At 49.1% G+C, this 21848-nt stretch overlaps 7 protein-coding genes across 7 annotated transcripts; 3 read left to right on the top strand and 4 right to left on the bottom strand.

Annotated features, from left to right (window-relative positions):
• Positions 1 to 61: 61 nt before the first annotated feature.
• On the bottom strand, positions 62 to 2343 carry N7466_005889 (uncharacterized protein; the record flags this gene model as incomplete). The annotated part of the gene is made up of 10 exons (XM_057165286.1): positions 62 to 349; positions 402 to 500; positions 555 to 842; positions 947 to 981; positions 1049 to 1335; positions 1397 to 1523; positions 1588 to 1685; positions 1743 to 1949; positions 2013 to 2115; positions 2199 to 2343. Coding segments are annotated over 10 exons (1677 nt in total), but the record flags the coding sequence as incomplete, so codon positions are not given.
• A 1000-nt stretch (positions 2344 to 3343) lies between these two features.
• Positions 3344 to 4503, bottom strand: N7466_005888 (uncharacterized protein; the record flags this gene model as incomplete). The annotated part of the gene is made up of 3 exons (XM_057165285.1): positions 3344 to 3748; positions 3888 to 4237; positions 4302 to 4503. 3 exons carry the CDS (start codon positions 4501 to 4503, stop codon positions 3344 to 3346), a joined length of 957 nt encoding a protein of 318 aa, XP_057020884.1.
• A 2469-nt stretch (positions 4504 to 6972) lies between these two features.
• On the top strand, positions 6973 to 10430 carry N7466_005887 (uncharacterized protein; the record flags this gene model as incomplete). Its single annotated transcript, XM_057165284.1, has 5 exons — positions 6973 to 6990; positions 7749 to 8225; positions 8314 to 9210; positions 9268 to 9877; positions 9940 to 10430. The coding sequence occupies 5 exons, from the start codon at positions 6973 to 6975 to the stop codon at positions 10428 to 10430; spliced, it is 2493 nt and encodes an 830-aa protein (XP_057020883.1).
• A 1520-nt stretch (positions 10431 to 11950) lies between these two features.
• N7466_005886 (uncharacterized protein) lies at positions 11951 to 15504 on the top strand (the record flags this gene model as incomplete). Its single annotated transcript, XM_057165283.1, has 3 exons — positions 11951 to 12197; positions 12273 to 13359; positions 13917 to 15504. The coding sequence occupies 3 exons, from the start codon at positions 11951 to 11953 to the stop codon at positions 15502 to 15504; spliced, it is 2922 nt and encodes a 973-aa protein (XP_057020882.1).
• A 198-nt stretch (positions 15505 to 15702) lies between these two features.
• Positions 15703 to 18309, bottom strand: N7466_005885 (MIF4G domain-containing protein; the record flags this gene model as incomplete). The annotated part of the gene is made up of 1 exon (XM_057165282.1): positions 15703 to 18309. One exon carries the CDS (start codon positions 18307 to 18309, stop codon positions 15703 to 15705), a length of 2607 nt encoding a protein of 868 aa, XP_057020881.1.
• A 215-nt stretch (positions 18310 to 18524) lies between these two features.
• On the top strand, positions 18525 to 19011 carry N7466_005884 (signal recognition particle 14 kDa protein; the record flags this gene model as incomplete). Its single annotated transcript, XM_057165281.1, has 2 exons — positions 18525 to 18551; positions 18652 to 19011. The coding sequence occupies 2 exons, from the start codon at positions 18525 to 18527 to the stop codon at positions 19009 to 19011; spliced, it is 387 nt and encodes a 128-aa protein (XP_057020880.1).
• Positions 19012 to 19754: 743 nt separating this feature from the next.
• Positions 19755 to 21422, bottom strand: N7466_005883 (cytochrome P450; the record flags this gene model as incomplete). The annotated part of the gene is made up of 3 exons (XM_057165280.1): positions 19755 to 20688; positions 20748 to 21191; positions 21247 to 21422. The coding sequence occupies 3 exons, from the start codon at positions 21420 to 21422 to the stop codon at positions 19755 to 19757; spliced, it is 1554 nt and encodes a 517-aa protein (XP_057020879.1).
• Positions 21423 to 21848: the final 426 nt, after the last annotated feature.

Here is a 21848-nt window from a genome sequence, read left to right as displayed (position 1 = left end):
AGCCTACTATATCATCAATATCTCATCTCCCATATTCCGTATGTATGTTTCATTCGACATCCTACTCGTCCACTCTCACGACATCTGAAGTAACAGCCTCGGCCTTTTCCTCGGAGGAACCAAAGTCCAAGAGCCCCAGCTCAGTGTAAATCTGAAGCAAGCGATTCCTGTCCTCAATCGCGCTACCAGCTTCATCCCCGAAGACTTCATCCATTTCCTCAAGAGTCAAATTCTTGGTCTCAGGAACCACAAAATATATGAAAAGTGCGCCAAGAATGCACATGGCTCCAAAGAAGATGAAAGTTCCGTAGCCCATTTTCGCGACCATCTGAGGGGTGGCTTGACCGATCTGAGAAGGGTTAGCGAATTCAGATAGTGACCAAGGTCTTGGAACTCCTTACAGCAAAGTTATTTAACCAGTTAGAGGAAGCACCGATTGAAATGGCCTTGGCTCTGACTCCAAGTGGGAAGATCTCAGCGACCATAACCCATGCACCCGGCTACAAGAACTGTCAGCTTGAGCCCGTGAGATTGTTTAAAGATCTTGAACTTACACCCCAAGAGTAACCAAAGTTGATTTCATAAATCCAGACAAAGACAACAGCAACCCAGCCCGCAGCTTTATGGTGTTGCCAGCTGGTATTAAACTGTCCATCGAGTGCAGCCACAATGAAATGGGAAATGCCCATGCCAATGGCTCCTGCGATCAGAACGGGCTTACGTCCAAGCTGATCTATATAGAGCACCGCAGGGATAGTGGCCAGAAATAGGAGAATACCACCCACTCCACTAGCTAGCAGAGAGGAGGTGTTTCCCGTGAGTCCTAAGTCTTGAAAAATGAACTGAAAATTCTCCATATTAGCAATGAACTTCGACTTATTTAAGACTTTTTTGCTTGGCTTGTGACTTTGAACTTCAATGCAGAGCAGACTCAACATCCACTTACCGCTGCATAATACAGAATAGCGTTGATTCCGGACCCTATGAGAACCCAGAAATGTTAGCCGATCTGTGATATCATTCTCCACAATGTGGACATAAAACATACATTGCTGAAAAACCATGATGAAGACAGCAATGACAGTCCGTTTGAACAAGGATCTGTTCGTCACCAAACTTGCATATTCATGGAATTCGAGTTTGACCTTGTTCATCCACCCAGGATTGTGGTACTGAGGGAACTTTGCCAAAGAGGTTTCCTTTTCGAAGCGGTCTTGCGCCTTCACTTCTAGGTATTCCAGCTGTACCAGCTCGCTGTCAGTGGGCAGGCTGCGTAGATTTGCAATAACAGCCAGGCATTCTTCGTCTCTTCCCTTCACCATCAACCAGCGGGGGCTGTAAATAATTAGATAAATTGTCGATACAAGGAGTAGAAAATGAAGGATATTTGACCGACCTGGGGGGCATGAAGAGGATTCCAATCCCAAGTCCTAGCGCGGGGACAACCTGAATGCAAATTGGAACTAACCATGCTGCATTTGACTGGCCCTCGCCAGTTCCACCGATGTAATTAGTGCCGTATCCTATGTTCCAAGTGTTAATTACCAAATTAGCAGTATATTTATTGGTTTCAGGCTTCAAACGAACCGATCCAGTAGGATACCATGATTCCAAAACAGATGGCAAGCTGCTGGAGGGAAACAAGGGAGCCTCTCAGCTCAGGCGGCGCGAGCTCTGCATTGTACCTAAGCAGGGGCATTAGTCTCCATACTCATTGGCAAGGGGTTGAGAATATTCCTTACAAAGGCACGATCATTGATAAGATACCGACACCGATACCAGTCACAAAGCGACCGCCGAGGATGTAGTCGGCGTTTTTCGCACATGCCTGGACAATGACACCGAGGAGGAAGACTCCAACTCCAGAGACTGTTGCTTGCTTGCGTCCTAGAGCATCTGCAAGAACACCATTTATCAAAACACCAACCCAGGCTCCCAGTTCCAAGATACTATTTATTTTCTGTCAATTCTTGCGCACCATTTGATAATGCTGGCAGAGGGGTTGAACTTACGCCGTGAGAAATCCCCTCAGTGTGGGGTTTGTGATAGACTCCGGGTGCACAGTGTTAGAAAAGGAAGTCATGTTCAGAATCTGCCCGAACATTCCTTGATTGTCTGCATTTTTGTTTTGGAATCAGTAAAAGGCCTTCTGTCAATTTTCCTCCTACACTGGATGGTTAGTAGGATCAGATACATACAGCCATATACAAGGCCTCCAAGTGATGCGAAAACTGCAATAGCAAAGATTCGAAGATTTGACATAAGACCCTTGATTCCAGAGGGACCAGCGAGCCTAGCGCGACGCTGGGAGATCGCAGTGAGCCCCCCGGTGGGTGCCGAAGAACTGACAACCATAGTGTAAATTAATTTAGAGCTTAAATGATAGCTTAAACATCTGTGGGTATCTCTTAATCTCTGGAAAGGAATAAAGTTGAATTAATGTCCTTGGGTGAACACTGAAGATATATTCAGAGTGTGGTCATCCAGAGTAGTATTTCCAATGTTGTTTAGGCTGAATGGGACTTTATTTACCGGCTACAGGCTGCGATGCTAATTAGCCTTATTCAAAGGTAGTAAGTGGCCATAGTTTAATGAGTGACCGGCTGTTTCAGCAGAGCTAGATTATGCTGAAGGTTTGTGGCTTGGTTTATGGCTTCGTATTTCCCGTAGTGCAGGTGGCCTTCTTACATAAAGGGTGTGGCCCATATGGGGTAAAATAGGCTACCAAGTGATATACTTCGACAGCGGCATATAAGCAAGCATTTAATTGGTTTATCTTTACAGGAAGGTCTCAGTCAGCAGTAAGGGGATAGGTTCAAGTGATGCTTCAGTGAGCGGGGGCTGCGGGGCAGGGGGCTCAGGCCCTCAGGGTCGTGCTTACTACTAGACTCAGGAGTCAGGAGCACTAAAACAGAAAGGGAAATCAATTGCCGATTCACAGCCAATAAATCAGATACCACTTTAATCAGAGCCACAGGAAGCAACTAAGGCCTTTCAGAGTTACACCTCTTTACTAACCTCTTTCTTAAGTTCTAGTCTTACTACCCATCACAGAATAGATGGCCCTATAGGGCCTTTCTTTTTCGGGTATGATCTAGGTTGAGTTGGATAAATAAGGGGTACTCCCGGAGCACGCACTAAGCACGCACTGAGCTTATCTTGGATTAGTCATGCATCACGTGACTATACTGAGCGTGATCACTGAATCTTGACTTTTACCCAGTGAGCAGCCAGAGCGCCCTCATAAAAGCGGCGGCCGCCCAGTCAGGAAGGCCCCACCCGGCAGACAGTATCCTGTCTAAATAAGTGCATATATTAACAATCACCCGCCCGCGAGTGCCAATCACTGAATAGGGTTACTAGCTGCATCTTGTAGGGGCGTCCAGAAACTTGAGCCGCCCGAGTTGGAGTCATTTCCAGATGATGTTTGCACATAGTTTCCACCGTCACCCCCACCGCCACCTCCGTTGGCAGCATTCGCAACCTGCAATACAGCATTCAGCACCTTGAAACCTACGTTTATGCCGCTGACGATAGAGCGAGTCTTGCTTTGCCGAGAACCGCGTGGCTGCTGAGGTTGGGGCTGCCGAGGTTGGACTTGTTTGTTTCGCAACATCTCTTTAAGATCAGCTTCCCAGTTATTGATGTCGGCGAGCGCCGCTTCTGCAACTAGACCATCCACAGGGCCCGCGCCGTTGACATTGACTAGGACCCAGAGGTCGCTGTCAAACTGGGATAAAACCACGCCCTGTGTAACTCCGGTTTTCCGTTAGTGACATATACTAAAGTGATAAAGACGGCACATGTCTGACTCATGACCGACATATGGTATATGCAGTCGTGTGCCAAAAGAGAGACGGAACGACGGAGAGAGTGTGTATACTCACAACTCCTTTGAAGCCTTTCAGCTCTTTCAAGATGGTATTAAGCTTCGCCTTCGTCCCACAAAGATTCCAATAACCGCCGCCACCCGTCGTGGTGACAACAAATTGCCCGTCAGGACCGAACGCAACAGAAGCCGGGAATTTTCCAACCTGCCAATTTCCGTTCGGGAGAATACGGTCTTTGCAACATTTCTCCATTCCGACCGGCAGATTTCCTCGAGTTGAATTTTGGGCGTCGAAGGCAAAATACGCACCGTTCGGTCCAAGAGCGCACTGGAGAGAAGCGTGGTCGCGCACGCTGATGTCGTCCTTGATCAGCCATCCCTTGAGGCCAGCTGGTAGATTATTGTGACCTGAAAGAATAAGGTGTAAGTTCAAGTTCTTGATAACCCCAATTATGAGCTTTAGAGAACATACGGAGTTTGTCGGAGCCATCGTGGTCGATGTAAACCACTAGGTAAGACCCGTTTGGGCCGAGGGCCATCGTTCGAACATCTCTTATTTGTGGCCGCTGCCTGATCAGCTCCATCACGCCCTCGGGAAGGTTACCGAATGCCCAGCGATTGGGCGCATTGACGAAGTAGCCATTGTCAGGCCCCAGCTCGATGCATGTAGACATGGCTAAAGAAGGGATCGCTGAAGGCGATATGTATGGCACAAAAAGAGCAGAAATTCAGCTACGAGGCCCAGGTGCCCTTGAGGAAATTCTGAATCAAAAGACTACATGCGCACATCGGAACCAGCTGAGCTGTTTATATGTGATTCCTTTCTTTCCTAGACCTGTAGTTTTCAGTCGCTTCAAATGCTCCTCCATCAATCTAGAGTTTAATGTTCCAAGAACTTCAAGGTGGCCGGCTTACGCCCAGTCGCGTGGCGCTCGTATTCTCGCTTTCCAACACCCTCGTAGTGAGACCCTTGCCAAGAATCCCCAAGATCTTGATTTAGCGCACCTAGGTAAGAACCTGCGCTTTTTTGAGTTCCTGGGCCCGACCATAGATTCGGTAAAGCTTTTCATCTGCAATTGATGCTTGTCCATGGCGGGGCGCATCTAGCTGGCGGCTTGGCGGCGCTATGATTTGCAAGAGATCTTGGTTTGCGGGAACACTCCAAGCCCATTCAAATAAGCGAGATAGATCAGGTTCAGGGTCTTATTTAGCTTGGTTCTGTTCCAATCGTAAATAATTTCCCCCACTTTCCCGCGTATTTAATCCGAATTTCTCTTCTATGATCTTATCTCCCCTACTCACTCTCTCGCTCTTCGCGCCAATCATGTCGCCCGGATTACAGATCGATTACTGGCTTTTGCAGGAAGGGGCTCGTATCACTAGCATCTGATGAGGCCATTTGATTGTGGACCGAGACCTATCATTAGCTGAGGCTTATATACCCAATGCGCTGTGATTGGGAGAGGCGGTACGCCACTGCATGTGTGGTCAGCTTCTTGCCACTGGAGTCAAGGTAAAGGGCAGTATAGAATAAATGTTACCTGTCAATTAATCCGACTTTGAATTGATCACTTCCTTGCGACCTCTGAGACTGCGATCCAAACTTTTCTACTTCTCCTGTTTCATTGGCTCCGTCCAATTTTCGATTTCTTTTTGGCATCCCGCTTTATTGGACGATATATCCGATTCAGCAAATTCTACTTGTCAGGATCCAGAACTTCCACGGGTGCGCTACAGAAAGCAGAAGAACGAGGCAATTCAAACTTGATCGATCCAAGAACGACGATCTAGGACGCCACCAAGATGCTCCGAGTGTAATGTTCAGGTCCATCAGAGAACACATTTTCCAAATTTGATCAAATAGCTTAGATATTCAATATCACGTTGTTCTGCTTCATTTGGACAAGGTCAATCATTAGGTCAATAACGGGGTGTCCCGCTTGGCAGGATGTTACGTTAACTAATTGACTAAACTGCTGTGGTGGCAGACAAACACACGTACGCGATCCATAACATCGCTACATGCTTCTCAAACTTGATTAAGCGTCCAGAGAGTTTCAAGCCCGGCTTGTCTCCCCTACGGTGATATTTCGATTTAACATACATGCTGGAAAGCTTTCATCGACTTGCGACGACAGGACTGTTTACCCCTAAGAGTCTAAGACCACCGACGACAACAACAAAGTTACCGCGTCAACCCCTCCGAAAAAAACGAGGATTGAGAAAGGATTGAAGGCTGTTTGGAACCAGCTGAAAATAGACCCCACGGTATCTGTCTCATGTGCAATAGAAGGTTCAAATGTTGGAGGAATATGTGATGGCTGTTAAGAAAATGTGTTGGAGAATTTGGGGTCGGTGCTACCTGCTGAAGAGAAGAACGCTCCCCACTACACATGTGCACTGAATGATACCTTATAGAAACGAATATTAGTAAGTAGATGCTCATATCGTTATACCATTTCCACGGGCTCTACGTTTACGCACGTGTGCGAAGAATTGGAATTGGAAAGCATCTGTGCCGCGAGGTACCCACTTGGTACCTCCCGACCCGTGTGGCTGGGTCCCCATCTAAGGTTGGGCACAGATGTGTAAATGGGCATCTACTAGTACTACAGTCTACTACGTTCATACATCAATCATTGTCCAGGGCTCGAAAGCGGGGTCACAGTTCTAGGTACGGTAAGAGCCCTAAATTTAACTTTCCGCCCCCTAAAAACCACCTATAATTACAATTTACGAGGCGGCCCCAGGGCCCGTGGGTAAATCGCCCAGAGGATTTGTAATAGATTTCAAAAGACTTGCATGAGAATCACTGGGTGGTGAAGTGTAATTGTCTACAGATGAGTGTGCAGAGCCTCCCGACGCCCCCTCACCACATGGAACGTGCCGCAGTTGGCCGGGGTCATTTGTCCCAATACGGGTTTTACCACCGAGCTACCAATGAAGTATCCGTCAACTGCCGTCTCCTGCATGCGGCTGAAGGCCGACGTGCGTCATGCGCGTGCCGTAGTATCGCGTAGCACGATGGCCTCAAGTTGACTAACGAACTAGTTACTGTTTGTGGCCAGTAGTCATGTCTCTCATAGGTCCGCTACCACAGGGGTATGCAGCCTTTAAGCACAATTGTACGCGAACCGAGCAACATGACTCTTATCCTAAGGGTACGTGCGCTGTTTTTCTGAGTAGAATCAGTTGACATCCGGACATCTTTGACGGATCTAGTAATCTACAGCCGATAAGATGCTAAAAGTACTGCCGGGAAGAAAGAGCATAAGATGAGGCTTTGATCCGACTATTTTGTAGGCCTGGTGGGGAAGAATAGTCAAGTCACGAGTCATAAAGACATTTGAACCAGTTCTTGAAAGCAGAATTTGTTTGCTTTTTTAACGCAAGCATGGTAGGGAGAATTTTCCGAATTCACTGTTCGTCTAGATGTCACTAACAAGGTACAAGTCGTATTTTGGGCGAGAACAAGACCCACACTCAATGTTCTCAAATCGGATAGTGTCGACAGACACGGCAACGGCAGTAAGTGCAATACCTTCATTCAATTACGGAGATCGCCACTTCCAAACTGACTTGCAAAGTCCCTACTAGCGAGCGAAACAGGTTATGTGTCACCATCTCAATCCATCAATCGTGTCCCTGTCGGGTCAAGAAGTGTATCTACAGATTGGAGCCAAACAACCGACTTGAAACCGCAAGGTCTATCAAGCACGACTGCTCCTGTGACCGAGGTGAGTAAAATCAAGAAAAGACCCGGAAAGGTAAAAAACCCTCGAATAACATTGAATCATAGGAGACTCATGAAATGCAAGACCTTGAAATAGCCAAGGAAGAGAGCCACAATGTACGTAACACGCAGTTCCTCCCCCATCTTGAGTCCTTCCTTCATACTTATCATAACCATTTGTTATAGTATAAAGTCCCTCGAACTCTTCTGAAGGGATACTCAGGCAACTTTTTCTCGCCGAATGCTCAGTACCAACGTGCATACCCGCAATCGTATAAAGGACCTGGTGATAGGGATTACAGTGATTTCGAAAAGTTGCCATATCGACACAAAGACCACTTTCAGCGTGTTTACGAAGGTCTCCCGGATGAGAGGTTCCTGGACCCTGTCACTGGTAAAGTCAGGGAGCTTATCGTTCAGTGTGCCGATAAAGTCTATAATGGCCCACCGAATACTACATACAAGAGAACGTTCATACGAGACGTTTCTCCCCTTACGCTCAGGCTGGCTAACTGGCCGATGAGCGGGTTCGATGCTGATGAGATTGATGATGATGCTGATGGTGATAAGAAGCGCTCAAAATCCAACACTCTTAAGCATATCTTGTCTTCTACTGAGCTTTTGGTCAAGTGGCCCATTTCATGTCTGTTGTTATACCCTGTGGTAAGTGGAGCCCCTCTCAAACATTGCCCTTCAAACCTTTTCATTTCAACGTTGCTGTTCATGAAATTGATCAACGTAACACTCTTAGGTGGGTATCCCCGGCCTCGCATCCACGGGCCAGATCGTTAATCAGGGCGGGTACGACCCTTTCCCCTACCGTTATTGGGGATATTGCAAAGTCGCCCGCAACACCCTTGAAGACAGGGTCGCAAAGTCATTCTATGGTTCTTCTCTGACACCTGCCATTGCAACCTCTTTGAAAACGAACCGAATTCTTGAACCACCGACCCTTTGCTTCGACATAGGTGAAGACCGTTCCCAGACTCTGTCGGTCGAGGAATGGAAAAAGAACCCCAAATACAAAAACCCTGACAAAAATACCGCGAAGTACGTTTTCGTCGCTTATACGAGGTCGCAATTTCCTGGTTCAGAGTCAGAAGAAGAGGCTATTCGCACGATAGGCCTGAAAGCAGCTAGAGATGCTGGTGTCCCGGCATATTGGCTGGACTTTGAGTGCATAGACCAAGTCGATAAAGAAAGTGGGGTCTTTTGCATTAGTGATATAGTGCGCGGGGCTCATGCGTTGGTTGTCGCCATCGGTAACCCTCCCAGAAAGATACCGTCCAGAAAGACTCCTACCGGAGAGATATCTGGCTGGGAGACACCTGCCGAAGAGATACCTCCACCGGGACTGTCTGATAAGGAAAGAGCCGATTTCCTTCTGCGACGATGGGGAAAGCGAGTGTGGACGTTTCCCGAGGTGTTGTTGTGTCAAAATAGGGAACTGAAAGTATACGAGCGAGGCCAGGCTGAGGCCATAATGGCCCTGCCAAAAAACCGGCTCGCGGAAAAATGCTGGGACGATTCTGACAGCAGCAGGCAACTTCTCGATCATTTTGCGGGGAATCTCATTCTCACACCCCTACAATTGACCATCATTGCATTTGAGTGTCTCTTCACGAGGGAAAAAAGGGACTATCTAAAAGTGAGTTCATGTCTAGTTTTTCCATCTTGGGCTCCTGTCTAATTTATCTCCTACTAGGGCGATCACTCCTACGTACTTATGGGTCTCCTCCTCAAACGACCAAAAGTCGACAAAGATGATTCAGAATTCCAGGCATTCGCTCGCCTTTCCCTTGCCAATGACAGTGACAGACTTCTTGAGCGCTTGATTTGTCTTCTACCGGAGGATCACTTCCAGAAGTGGCACTGTGTTTCAGATGGATATGGTGTCAATCTCTGGGATATTCAGCCACACTGCCAGATAGCTGGCATCTGTGACGATGACACAGTCCTGATCGATGGAGCTTTCGGCGCCACAATTCACTGGGACAGATTTCGCAAGGTCAATGCCCGACGGTCAGCTTCCGCCACGCGCACTATGACCCAGGTACTACTCCACGGAGCCCCATTCTTTTTCATCGTGGGGATTATCCTATTCAAGACGAGCAGGGATGTTCGCGGACTGCTTTCTGGGTCGCTTGTACTTTCAGCCGTCGGGGAAGTCGATCAGAAGGCGGAGGATAAGATGAGGGCTCTTGGTGACTGGGCGGACTTCTTCTTCGCAATCGGCATCCTGCTTTTGGCTACCGCGGCGACAACCTTTGTCACCTCGCCATATCTCACTCGTCTCTTATATCGCGGCAAGTTCTGTAAGTCCACCTCATCCAAACCCCATGATTTCTCCATTTTAAACTAACCAATGCTCAATCAGGGGGCTCCCAAGCTTGGCTGTTCGGGTTCGAAGGCTACGCAGACATTAAAACCATTGAATCTCAGATTTTTGGCGCGCGGCTCAATCGCCTACGCTGGAGCCCATATGGCTCTTCCCTATCTAAGAGCTATAGGGATAAGTATGGCGAATGCAAGGGAATCGACCCGATGACAGACCCAGTCGTTAGAGAGAAAATTAAAAGAGCTGAGAGAAATGAGAATTTTGGCGAGCTACGAATTTTCACGCTGGTGGACACCAACACTATGACGGTCACCTTGTTCGAAGCCGTGCGACCGCCGACTGTTCTTCTTCTGTGCGCGGCGGAGGGAGGCATGCAACGGGCCATTGCCTGCTCGTATCAGTGGATGACTGGGACATGTCATCGGGAAACGGTTCTCCGAATGGAAACGCCCGTTCTGGAGAAAATGTCTCGAGTTTCTAGGGTGAAACTGGGGGTCATTAGGAAAACCAGGGAAAGCTCTGAAGAATAACCGTTCAATGTTGTTTTGATTATACATATGTCTTTGCCATTTGTCCACTTTCAGCATCTGTCACTTTTCTCAGGTTTCGAAATTGGTTCATTGAATATTATGCATTATGTTATTCCGACTTTGAAACAATGATACTAATTGTGGATTATTTTATTCTATACACAAACTTTTGCTCTATACTAAGTGTGTTATCAATATCCACCACCATAGCTGTTTCGTCGTTGGTGGCCAATGGCAGCCACTCAAGATGGAGATTACCCACTATATGACGATGCCAGAATTTCAGCTTTGCTGTAAGCCAGTTAGATCTTGGGCTGGTGCAATAGAGTTGCCTCTGGGATGACTGACAAGTCAGAGAATTGCTCTGATGCCCCTTTGGAAAGTTTAAGCTCTTCTGGACAAGATAGACTTCAAAGGAAGGATTTTGGGTTAGTCTGCGAGTGGCGCTAATCTGGTGCCTCATCATTGGCGCCCGATAGTGCCCACGTGGATGGCTTCGTACGTGTTTCACGATGCAAGCCTCAAGGTTGTCTTGTAACATGAAAATGTATCATCCTGACGGCAACAGCGAATCTTGCAAAATTGTGGAGTTGAATGGATGGGGAAAAGAAAAGACGTGGGGTATTTCCCGCTGAGAAGCTTGGGAATGGAGGCGCGCGGAATAAACCTTTGGAGAAAGGGATGATAAGTGCCATGGATAGGAAGGGAAGGGAATAAGCGTCAGCAGAGTCACAGATGAACGCATAAAAACTTACATAGTGGCGAAAGATAGAATCAAAACCGGCAGTTTGTCGAGGGCACAAGAACCAGACTTACTCCGAATCAAAGTCCGGAGAAGGCATGTGGGGAAAGGTCTGGGGCTAATGGCGGGGCAGAAGGGATCCGCACTTGAAACACTTGCACAGCAGCACAGTACACTGGTATGAGAGAACAATCTATTTGAGATTTCGTACAAGCCAATGTTCGTGGAATTTTTCTGGGGGGTTGGTTATTAGCTAATAACAATAAAACAGACTTGCCATGCTGTGAAGATATGTTTGGTGTTTGGAATTCATTCCACTTTGATTGGATGGAGATGAAAGGCCGAACCAATTCGAATGTTGGTATAATTTCTCCCGTGTAAGATTCCCCGCATGACTATAGCGTGGGCTATGTATGGCCCATGAGCGCCATAGCGGATAAAGTCCAAGCAGGTTGAAAGACGAAATCCAGACTATCCAGTAGAGCGCGTGTCCCAGTCTGCCAGTGTGGGGAGCTGTGGGATAAAGCGGGAAAAATCTCATCCGCCTTCGTCATGCTGAGAGCGAATGCGACGGCAAAAAGGGCTCGGTGAAGACCAGCGAGAATTTAAAGAGTGGCTCTATCGCTGTTGCTTTTTATTTTTTCCCCCTTACTTGTTTCTTAAATTCACTTCCCTTTAGACCAATTCTTGAAAGACTTTTGTTGCTACTTCTCGCAACTTCTTCCCCCGCCAATCCCCCCCCCCCCCCCATATCTACTTCCCGCTTATATCCGACATAATGGCAAAGACTCCTCAGGATTTGCAAATCGCCATTTTGGGCGCTGGCATGGGTGGTCTTACCACTGCCCTTGCTCTCGCTCAGCGCGGTTTTAAGAACATTGATGTGTACGAGAGTGCGCATGATCTCGGTTTCGTCGGCGCTGGTATCCAGCTTGCGCCTAACATGGCCCGCGTGCTGGACGGTCTTGGTGTCTGGAAGGGCATTGAGGCTGAAGCCGTGAACATCGGAGATACCTCTGTCCGTGGTATGTTTCTGCTTTTCCTCCTTGGCTTCATGAAAAATCGAATATATAGCTAACAATCCTTCTTCCGTGCAATAGTTGGTGCCGATAACAGCGAGCTCGCCCACGTTGAGCTGGGTTATATCAAGGACACTTACGGATACCGTCACATGGTGGGCCACCGTGCCTCATTGGCCAATGGACTCTACCAGGGTTGTCTGAAGGAGTCTGCTATTAAGTTCCACTTCGCTACCACCGCATCAGGTGTCGACTCATTCGGCCCTCGCCCATCATTCACCGCCACTCCCCGCGACGGCGAGGCCGCCTACAAGGTCTCCTGCGATGTTCTCCTCGGAGCCGATGGAATTAAGAGTGAGACCCGCCAGGCCATGCTGAAGCTCCTGAACGTCGACGTCGGCGTCAAGGACACCAACCAAGCCGCCTACCGTATTATGATCCACAAGGAGCAAATCAAGGACGACCCCGAGCTTTTGGCCCTGATTAACAGCACCACTGTCACTCGCTGGATCGGTGAGAAGCGTCACATCATCGCTTACGCCGTCTCCAACAACACCATCTACAACCTGTCCACCACCCAGCCCGATAAGAACTTCGCCACCGCTACAAACGCCACCTACACAACCAAGGGCGACAAGTCCGCCATGATGGAGGTCTTTGCTGACTTCTGCCCCATGGTCAAGCGTCTGCTCGAATACGTCCCCGAGGGTGAGGTCTGCGAGTGGAAGCTGCGTGTCCACGACCCCCTCCCCACCTGGGTCCACGAGCAGGTCGCCCTTGTCGGTGATTCCTGCCACCCTACTCTCCCTCACTTGGCTCAGGGTGCTGCCCAGGCCATCGAGGATGGTGCCGTTATCGCCGTTGCTCTGTCCCGTCTCCCCGATACCACCCCCGAGTCCATTAACAAGGCTCTCCGTGTCTACGAGCGTGTTCGCAAGGGCCGCGCTGAGACTTTGGTCGAGATGGCCGCTGCTTCTGGCCGTGCTCTGCACTTGGGTGACGGTGCCGCTAAGGAGGAGCGTGATCGCCAGTTCGCCGCCCTCAAGGCCGGTGGTGGTAAGGGTCCTGTGCCGGACAAGTGGGCTGATGCCGATGTCCAGCGCAAGCTCTACGGCTTTGACTGCACCAAGGAAACTGAGGAGCACTTTGATGAGTACTTCTCCGAGCTGTAAGCGCGCTCCTTGTTCTCTATTTTAAATTTCCTATGATCTAGTCGCCTCTCTTATGTTTTGTTTGGCGCAAGGTGAAACTACTGGCTTTCACCTATTTTGGGCTGTATATCCCTCTTCTTTTTTTCTCTGCTGTGCCATGTATATCCACGATTTCTGCAGAAACAAGAATTTATGACGATATGTTCAATCTCATCTTACATCGAAACTTGTACTAAGCTTCGATCTCTCTACAGGGACCGAACCCCGCGTGAGAGCAAGCTTGCATAAAAAAGTATAGAATTGGAATGTGAATCCTTCCTTCGTACATAGTATCTTCCAAGAGGAAGTTCACTGGCGAATTAGCCATAAATATAGCCTCATCTATACCCTCAAATTCAAAATATCCCTCGTTAAAAATAAATTCCATAATCAGAGATCGTAGTGAAGCATGACCCCCGCAACGCCTCTAATCGAGTATTTCTCCAATCTCCAATCTCCGCCTTTCATTCATCCCGAGCAACGCACGCCATGCAGAACACCCGAACGCAAGACCCCGGATAAATGCCTTTTCCAGGTGTACGTATCAAATTACACCAATCCATCTCAAGTATGAATTGACAATCAATCTACGCAAGACTCCCTCACCATTCCGCCTCTCCCGCCGCCAACCTTCCACGCGCCGGTCCGGTCCCCAATTCGCCAACACCCCCCGATTCCTGCTCTCACAAACCACCCCCCAAAAACACAACAGTGACGACATAATCGACGACGATGACTACGCCCCTTCACCCAGTGCCCCAGTGGCAGCCACAACACCGGCATCCCAGCGCATCCCGCCGCGCTGGAAGAAGGACGTAATCGAAGACTACGACGACGACGAGCTACCCGCAAGCACATATACAGGCACACCCAGGAGAGCAGGAAGAGAACTAGAGGATGATGCCATCGAAAGCAGCCCGCCCAAGCCCGCGACTCCGGGTTTCCTGGACACCGACTTCGAGGCCCTGTTCGCAGCCGACGACGATCGTCACAAGCGTCGACGCGTCGACGCACAGCCCACTCTCGCCCAGAAGCTACAAGAAGGAAGGGTAGGAGGAACGCAGGATGAAACTAAAGCATCGTCCTCATCCTCGCCAGACGCTCTCCAGCACAACTTCGTCGCGCCTGAATCGCCCGCAACACGCTCAGCGTATAACGCGCCGCCGCAAACTCCCCACCCCACGCGCAATGCGCAAGCTACCAGTACACCGAGCATGATACGACCACCCCGACCACCCGCCAACGCAAGCACGAGCACAGGTATCGCAGCACCGGCACCCTCAACACAAGCGCCGCCAAGCAGCACGCCCTTCCGCAGCAAACCGCGCTTCATGCTCTCCGCCAGACAAATATCAAGCAGCCAGTCCGCCGGCATTGCAACGCAGCCGCAAACCCAAATCCAAACACACACCCCATTCTCCTCGCAATTCCCGTCCTCCACGCCGCTCGAAAAACGCAAGCCGACCTTCGTGCTCCCGCGCTCTCCGTCGCCGTCCGCGAAGCCCGCAAACGAAGATATCCCCGCGCCCTTCTCGCCGTCGTCGCGGACGCTCCGGCGGCGCGGACGACAGCGTGCGGGCGCGGGCGGTGCCTCGAGCTACGTGCCCGGCGGGATGGCGGCGGAGGTGCGCGGCTGGATCCTGGAGACGGGGACGAAGCGCGAGCAGGCTGTTGCTGTGCCACGGGTGCCGGTGGACTACTCGGAGGCTGGGGTGGCGGAGGTCTTGGGTCGGTATCTGGTTGGTGTGCGGGTTGTGAGTGTGCGGCATGCGGTGCTGAGGAGCGCGGGTCCGCTGGCGTTTATTACGGCGGAGATTGTGGCGGGTGCGGGTGGAGAGGGTTCTGGAGCTGGTGAGGTGCTTCATATTTTGGCGATTGGGCCGGCTCGGTCTAGGCCGCGGTTGTCGGTGCGTTCTGCGCCGGGCAGGGTTCAAGTGGGGGATTTGTTGGGGTTTCTTCGGGGGTTGGCGTGGGATGTGGATTTGAGTGAGTCGGGGGCTTTGCTAGACCATGAGGAAGTGCAGGAGTTGCTTCATACACCAGAGGATGATGGTATTGACAGGGCGAAGCAACGCTGGCTGGTGGCGATGGAGTGGGACCTGGTGCAGGAAGCTACTACTTGAGTTGAGCGCTCCTTATTCCTTATATGTATACGGATTTATAGATTCTTAATGTCCGCGATGAGCTATGTGCAACGAGATTCAATTTTATACACATAATGCAGGTTTGATCAGCATGTCTGTGATGGGTATATTCTAGTAGATACAAAACCAACCGCCAGAAAACAGGATCCTCGGGTCCAGGCGCATCGCGCGCAATCATTAATCGCGAATGACCTTCAGAGCGTCCATTGCTACATTGCAGCCCCAGCGAACCTCTTTTTGTTCTTTCTCGGAGGACAGGATGTCGGTCTTGGAGACGACCTTGCGAATGAAGAACATCAATCCCTTAGCGACGTGCGGCGTGTCTTGGACGCGCATGAAGATCTGCATCAGGGATTCTTCATCCTTCACAGGCTCATCTGAGCTAGTCTTCTTCTTGTTTTTCTTGGAGCCCTTTTTGCTCTTCTGGGATTGCTGGATGATAGTGATTATCAAAACTTCGACGAAGGTCTTGGTCTTCGGCTGCAGGTACGCGAAGTTGAGGTTCTTCAGCATGCTGAGGGTCAAGTTACCATCGGCAATCAGCATACCATACATCTTGGCCAAATTGATGACAGCTTTCATGCTGACGGCAGTTTCCTCATCTTCGGGATCAAAGTCTGCCTCCTCGTCATCCATATCTCCTTTCTCGCCCATCCTCTTGAAGACGTTCCAGAGAGCAAACATGAAGGAGACCTTGATGCGGCGTCCCATGTCTCCACAGATTCGTCGTGCGATGAGAGTGTAGTATGGGTTGTGTGCTTCCTCCTCCATTGCACAGTGCAGCAGAACACGCGGGATTTCGAATTCCTGGGCACGCTTCAATCGTAGCTTCATGAGTCGGACGTGCGCATCTTGGAAGTCATTGGCGGACATGATGGCGACAAAGATTGAGCGGCGAATGTCAGTGTTCATACGATGGGCTCTCGCGAGGTCACCAAAATCAGGCTCGGCTTCGCTGTCATCCTCGGATTCGGCATTCTTCATGGAGACATCTTCCAGCTCTTTTCGAGCAGATACCAGCGGGTCTTCCTTCCAGCTTGCACCAACAAGCCACCACTTGCCCTTCTTGGAAGAATCGTGGATATCGGCGCGTGTAATGCTGATAGGCTCCGAAGCGCGAATGACTCGGGAGTTATTTAAAGCACCCAGAATTTTGCGCATTTTTGTGATGTGGTCGGTTGTAATGTTGGCACCGATCGCATTTCTGACACGGTTGTTCTTCAGATCTGTGATGGTGTCGATCATGAACTTCGTGCGAACAGAAAGCTTGTCTTCGCCAATCTTAGCCACGGCCGGCTGGATAAGAAGGACAATATCCTTGAGTGCCGAGGGATCGTCTTGACGGAGTTGAGGACCGGAGATTCGGATGACCTTAAGCAGAAGTTCTGTGTTGTCCTCCGTAATATCCTCGAGGAATGAACGAACGTAGTCGAACATCAATGGGCTTCCGATGACGTGGAAATTGTAAAGTTGCGAAAGGAGAGAAATCAAATTAATGATCTCTTTACCTTCAAAAGTTCCGCGCTCATCACCATTGGCATCGATTGTTTCCACAATCTTCTGAATGATCTCGGCTCCAACGTCCATTCCGAGGAGCTTGTAAAGAGCCGCGATGAAACCGGCGTGAAGGACCATAAATGTGTCTTGCAGAACAGCTCTTTCACAGATAAGCCCCATCAATAGATTGAGCACCGTAGCCGTGACATGCTGGCGGGGGTAGTCACGATACAGCTTCTCGAATTCAGACACAATGGAAAGCATATTAGCCTCCGAGAGCTTGTTGAGCTGTCCTTGTGCCTGGCGCTTTAGTCGAGTAAGAGACTCTGTCTCGGGATCTGATAGGCCTCGTAACGAGGGAGGAACGTATTTCTGAGGTTGCGCGCCAGAAGATTTGGGAGTTGGCGCGACGTATGGGTTCTCGCGTTTTTTGGGGGGAGCTTTCTCGTCTTCGTCGAAACCATCAAAGTCATCGTCATCCCCACTCTCATCATCTTCACTTCCAAATATTTCTTCGTCAAGATCATCCTCGTCCTCGTCACTTTCTTCGTCGCTATCCTCCTCCTCCCCACCCCGAGCCTGAAGTTGTTGAGCCTTCTTTCGCTTGCTCTGAAGCCACTCGTCTGCTTCTCGTTTCCTTTTTTTGCTGTCGTCCTCTGACGCTTCGCCCAAATCACCAAGCAAATCGTCTAACCCGTCGTCTTCGAATTTCTTCGAGACTTTACCCTTCTTGAGACCTAACTTCTTCTCCAAGGCGGCAATTTCAGCGTCGTCTTCCGCTAGCTTGGATTTCACGCCTGATGAAATATGGGGAGTATCGATTTCCTCTGATTCATTGACATCTGACTCGTCGTCGTCTTCATCCAGGTCGTCGATTGTTCCGAAATGATCAAAGGAATCATCCATAGAGTTTTCCTCGTCGCTATCTTCATCAAGAATCTTTTCAACTGTCTTGGATTTTCCGGTATCCTCTCGTTTTCTCTTGAGCGCTTTTTGATCTTCGCCGCTGGACTTCAGGCTCTTGTTGTGGGATTTTTGGTCATCCATTTCGAAATCGGAATCCTTCGCATCCTCCTGACTCTTTTCCGGCTGGCGGGGGTACTCCTTCCAAGTTCTCGCATTTGGTTTCGACTTCTTCCCGTTTCGCTCAGCTTGACGACGGTCTTTCCGTGAGGCAGGTCCGTTGAGTCGACGCTTCTTTTCTCCATACCGATCGCGAATTCCAAGCTCACCTCGCAGATCACGAGGCAAGGAGGTCGTATTGTGCTGCGGGCGTGGGCGTCTCATATTGACGGTGTTTTGTGAGTGAAACTACTGAAGATTTGACCTTGAGGAAAGTAACATTTAAGGCGGTGGATTTACTTTTTTTTTCTGCCTGTCAAATCACAAGGCGGCACGCCTCCAACCCACAGCGGAGTTTCGTCCCCCACGATATTAATGCTAAGTGGTCTCGACACGATATCGCAGCTTAATTGTCTTTCAACCTGCAAGTTCTTTTCACAATGGCCCCTCCTTTGAGCCATGACGAGGTATGGCATTCATTCCCCCATTTTGCTGAATGTTGAAATCCCGCCCATTCGGCCACGCGACCATCACGAATATCTCCGCTAACCACACCGATACTACTAGTTCTTCTCATCTCTTGCAACTCTCCTCTCCAAGACATCCGAAAAAGCTCGCGGCTCTGTCTCCTTGACTCAAAAACCCTTGATTGATTCCGAATCCAATTCCCCTCCTTCAACCCTTATCCGCATTACCGATGGAAACACCAGCGCGCCAAACCCTAAATCGAGCGACAAAGCTGGAAAAGTCACCAAGAACACCTCCTCCAAGATCAAGTTCTCGACAGTGGTGAAGCATGATGAGCTCGAAGCATTCTACACACGCTATGCGGAGCTCTGCAAGTCCGGTATGACTGGAATGAAGAAGCGTGATCGCAAGCGCAAGACCAAGGCCAAGGGTGGAGCTTCTAAGGCTGTCAAGGCTTAGAGTACATCTTGCTCTTAATGGTTTTATGGTCGATTCCTGGGCTGATGGATAAATTGATTTTGTCCAAAGTCCTCTGAAGGCTTTGTTTCATCTGCATTTTCTGGCGTTGATCGGTGGCTCTATCTCACACCTTGATAGCAATGGCTATTCCCGAGCTTCTTTTTACTTTTTGTGTACATATTATGCCCCCATACATTCACATTGCACGAGCTTCACCATTCCCCAATACGCTTTTCTATTCAAGACATTCCTTCCCTGACCATGTCCATCCAGCACTTCACTACTCGGGTACTTACGTCAAACTCATCATATGATTCCCAGTTCGTAGCTTTGAAAAATGATCGCGCAGAAGTAGTAGGCACTGAGGAGAGTGCAATGGCTATTCAAGTACCGATTTTGTGCACATGTGCAGATATGTTCTCACCAACCTGAGAAGTTCTGGAATCGTATTCTACCCGAATGCCGAGTACACAACCATCTCAGGTATCAAGTATGCACCCTTCTCAAGCATTCCTTCTGTGTACCCTGTACAATTACTTGCTTGTTGTGACCATACCTACTGCTAATATTTAAGTATACTAAATCGATTCGAACGAACTCCGCAGCCCAGCTAGGTAAGCTCTCTCTAAATCCTGCCCAGGTAAGCCTATTTTTACCCACCACGACTCATCATAACTCTGGGAATGAATAAATTTCTAAAGGTTGATGAACTTATTGCGAAGCAATGCTTTTACCCCTACCTATCATCCTATCACCAATGGGAATTGGCCCTTGCCTTGCTCAACTTTAAATCCCCATTTTACTCCTTCGAACTCGTTCCGTTTCGTCATGTTGACAGGAAACTCACCTTTGATTGCTCCCATAATCGAAACAACAGCCGCCTTGTTCTCTGGTGGCTCCTTCCAACCTCCACTGACCGGTTCCACGTCATATCGTAAGATCATCATAGTGACCAACCCCAGTATCTCCGAGCTGGCAAAATGGCGACCAGGACAGATGACAGGCGAAATTCCAAAGGTCATGAACCGCCCAGGGCGTCGAGTTTCCTTCTTCAAATCTCCATCGTCTGATGCCACCGGTTTCATAAACCTCCGCGCATTGAATACAGCCGCATTGGCGCCCCATGCGTTTTTGTTATACCCCATCGGACTTGCAGGGATATTGAGCATATTCCCAGCCTTGAGTAAATATTTGCCAGCGAGCAAGGTGTCTTTCAACACGAGACGTGTGGAGCACGTTGTGGTGCGTGTACGGAGCACCTCTTGGAAGAACGATAAGAGTAACGGGCATTCTTCTCTCATAGCCCCAATGTCAATGTTGTGGGTTCCGTCGGCTGCGATGGAGAGTGAATTCGCTTTCAGTTCTTCGCGAATCTCGCTAAGAAGATTCGGACGACTGTACAGGTCGAAAAGAACCCAGAATGCAGAGGGGATCGTATTCGATACAAACGCCATGATCATGGTGATTTCCATTCTCGTGTATTCGTCAATGGTGAGTCCGGCTTCTATCAATGTCTTGTGTCGCATGATGGCTAGCTGAGATCCTTGCTGTTGCCCGTTCTTCTTGGCGTATTCCAGAATGGCTTTGCAGACTGTATTCCGCCCTTTCCATGCTTTGCGTGCCGCCAGCCATGGTAGGATGTTAGCTACCAGTGGAGCTAAATTTGTTTCAAACTCCCTACGAGAAGCCGTGTTAGTGTTTGTTAGTGCTTCAAACTTGTGTGCTAAAGGACTTACCAGAACGCCTTTGCAACTTCTGGATCCCCATATGGATTCAACGGGCCATACAACGAGTCAGTGCTGGCATCCATAATCACATCACGGCACCATCCATATAGATCTATGACTGGGCTATCCGCTAGCCGATCTAGGTGTGGTAGTAACAGCTGAGTCATACGTAGATTCAGTTCATCCAACGATTTCCCAACCAGGGCCGGCGCCATATCGTGCATGACTTTTTGGACGAGCCCTCCACCACCAGACTCTTTTTCTCGCAGCAAATGGAGCGTCGTTTTATTTTCAATACCGCCAACATTGCGAAGACCAAAGGTCACAAGTGGGTCGAATTTCAAAGTCTTGGTGTGGCGTTGAGCTGCCTGCATCAGATCTGGCGATGTAATGATATACGCCTTGTTGAAAATCATGTTTGACGTGAAAATCGGCTGATCTCGATTGTTCGTCCTATTGGATATTAGCTTTTCTCTTCGTATATTGGGTAATCAGGGGAAATACATACGCGAGAGTGGTGAAATAACCGAATCCAGAAAATATGACCCCGAGTAGATGTCCGACCACCGGGATCTTGCTCCTCACTATTGGTGGCTCTCGGGGGTCTTTCTTGCGGTCATTGTACAAAACATAGCCGACTGCGAGCACAATCCCCAAGGCAAACATCTGAGTGGTGGTAAACATATTCCCTTGAATTGAATCAATGGATATCTAGATTCAATGTTTTCTCAGCCAACTTTCACTCGATATCAAAGCTTCAAGAGAATAACTGCAAGAGTTAGCCTTGGAGCTGAGTAATGATTGTTTTTGTTGCAACGTGATTGGAAGGTGTGACGACGTATGCTTTGAATTTGGGGGCTGGAATGTCTTGACTTTTAGTGAGTGATTGCTGGACTGACCCCGCTTAAATACTCACCCCGCTTAGTTCAGCCCTTGCAGCCTTGGTTTTAAGGAAGGTGCTACATATGTCTTTATCTTACATTGAATTGATATAATCAACTGATGACATGGAAACATAAGTTTTTTAGCAAAGAAGTTTCCAAGATTGGTAGAATATCAAATTTAGTAGACCAATGAGGTATATTCCAAGGTAGGCAGATAAAGCTAAAG

Source organism: Penicillium verhagenii, assembly GCF_028828195.1.
Source record: "Penicillium verhagenii strain IBT 33310 chromosome Unknown utg000006l_segment0_segment0, whole genome shotgun sequence".
Lineage (NCBI taxonomy): Eukaryota > Fungi > Ascomycota > Eurotiomycetes > Eurotiales > Aspergillaceae > Penicillium > Penicillium verhagenii.
This window is presented reverse-complemented; position numbering and strand designations above follow the sequence as displayed.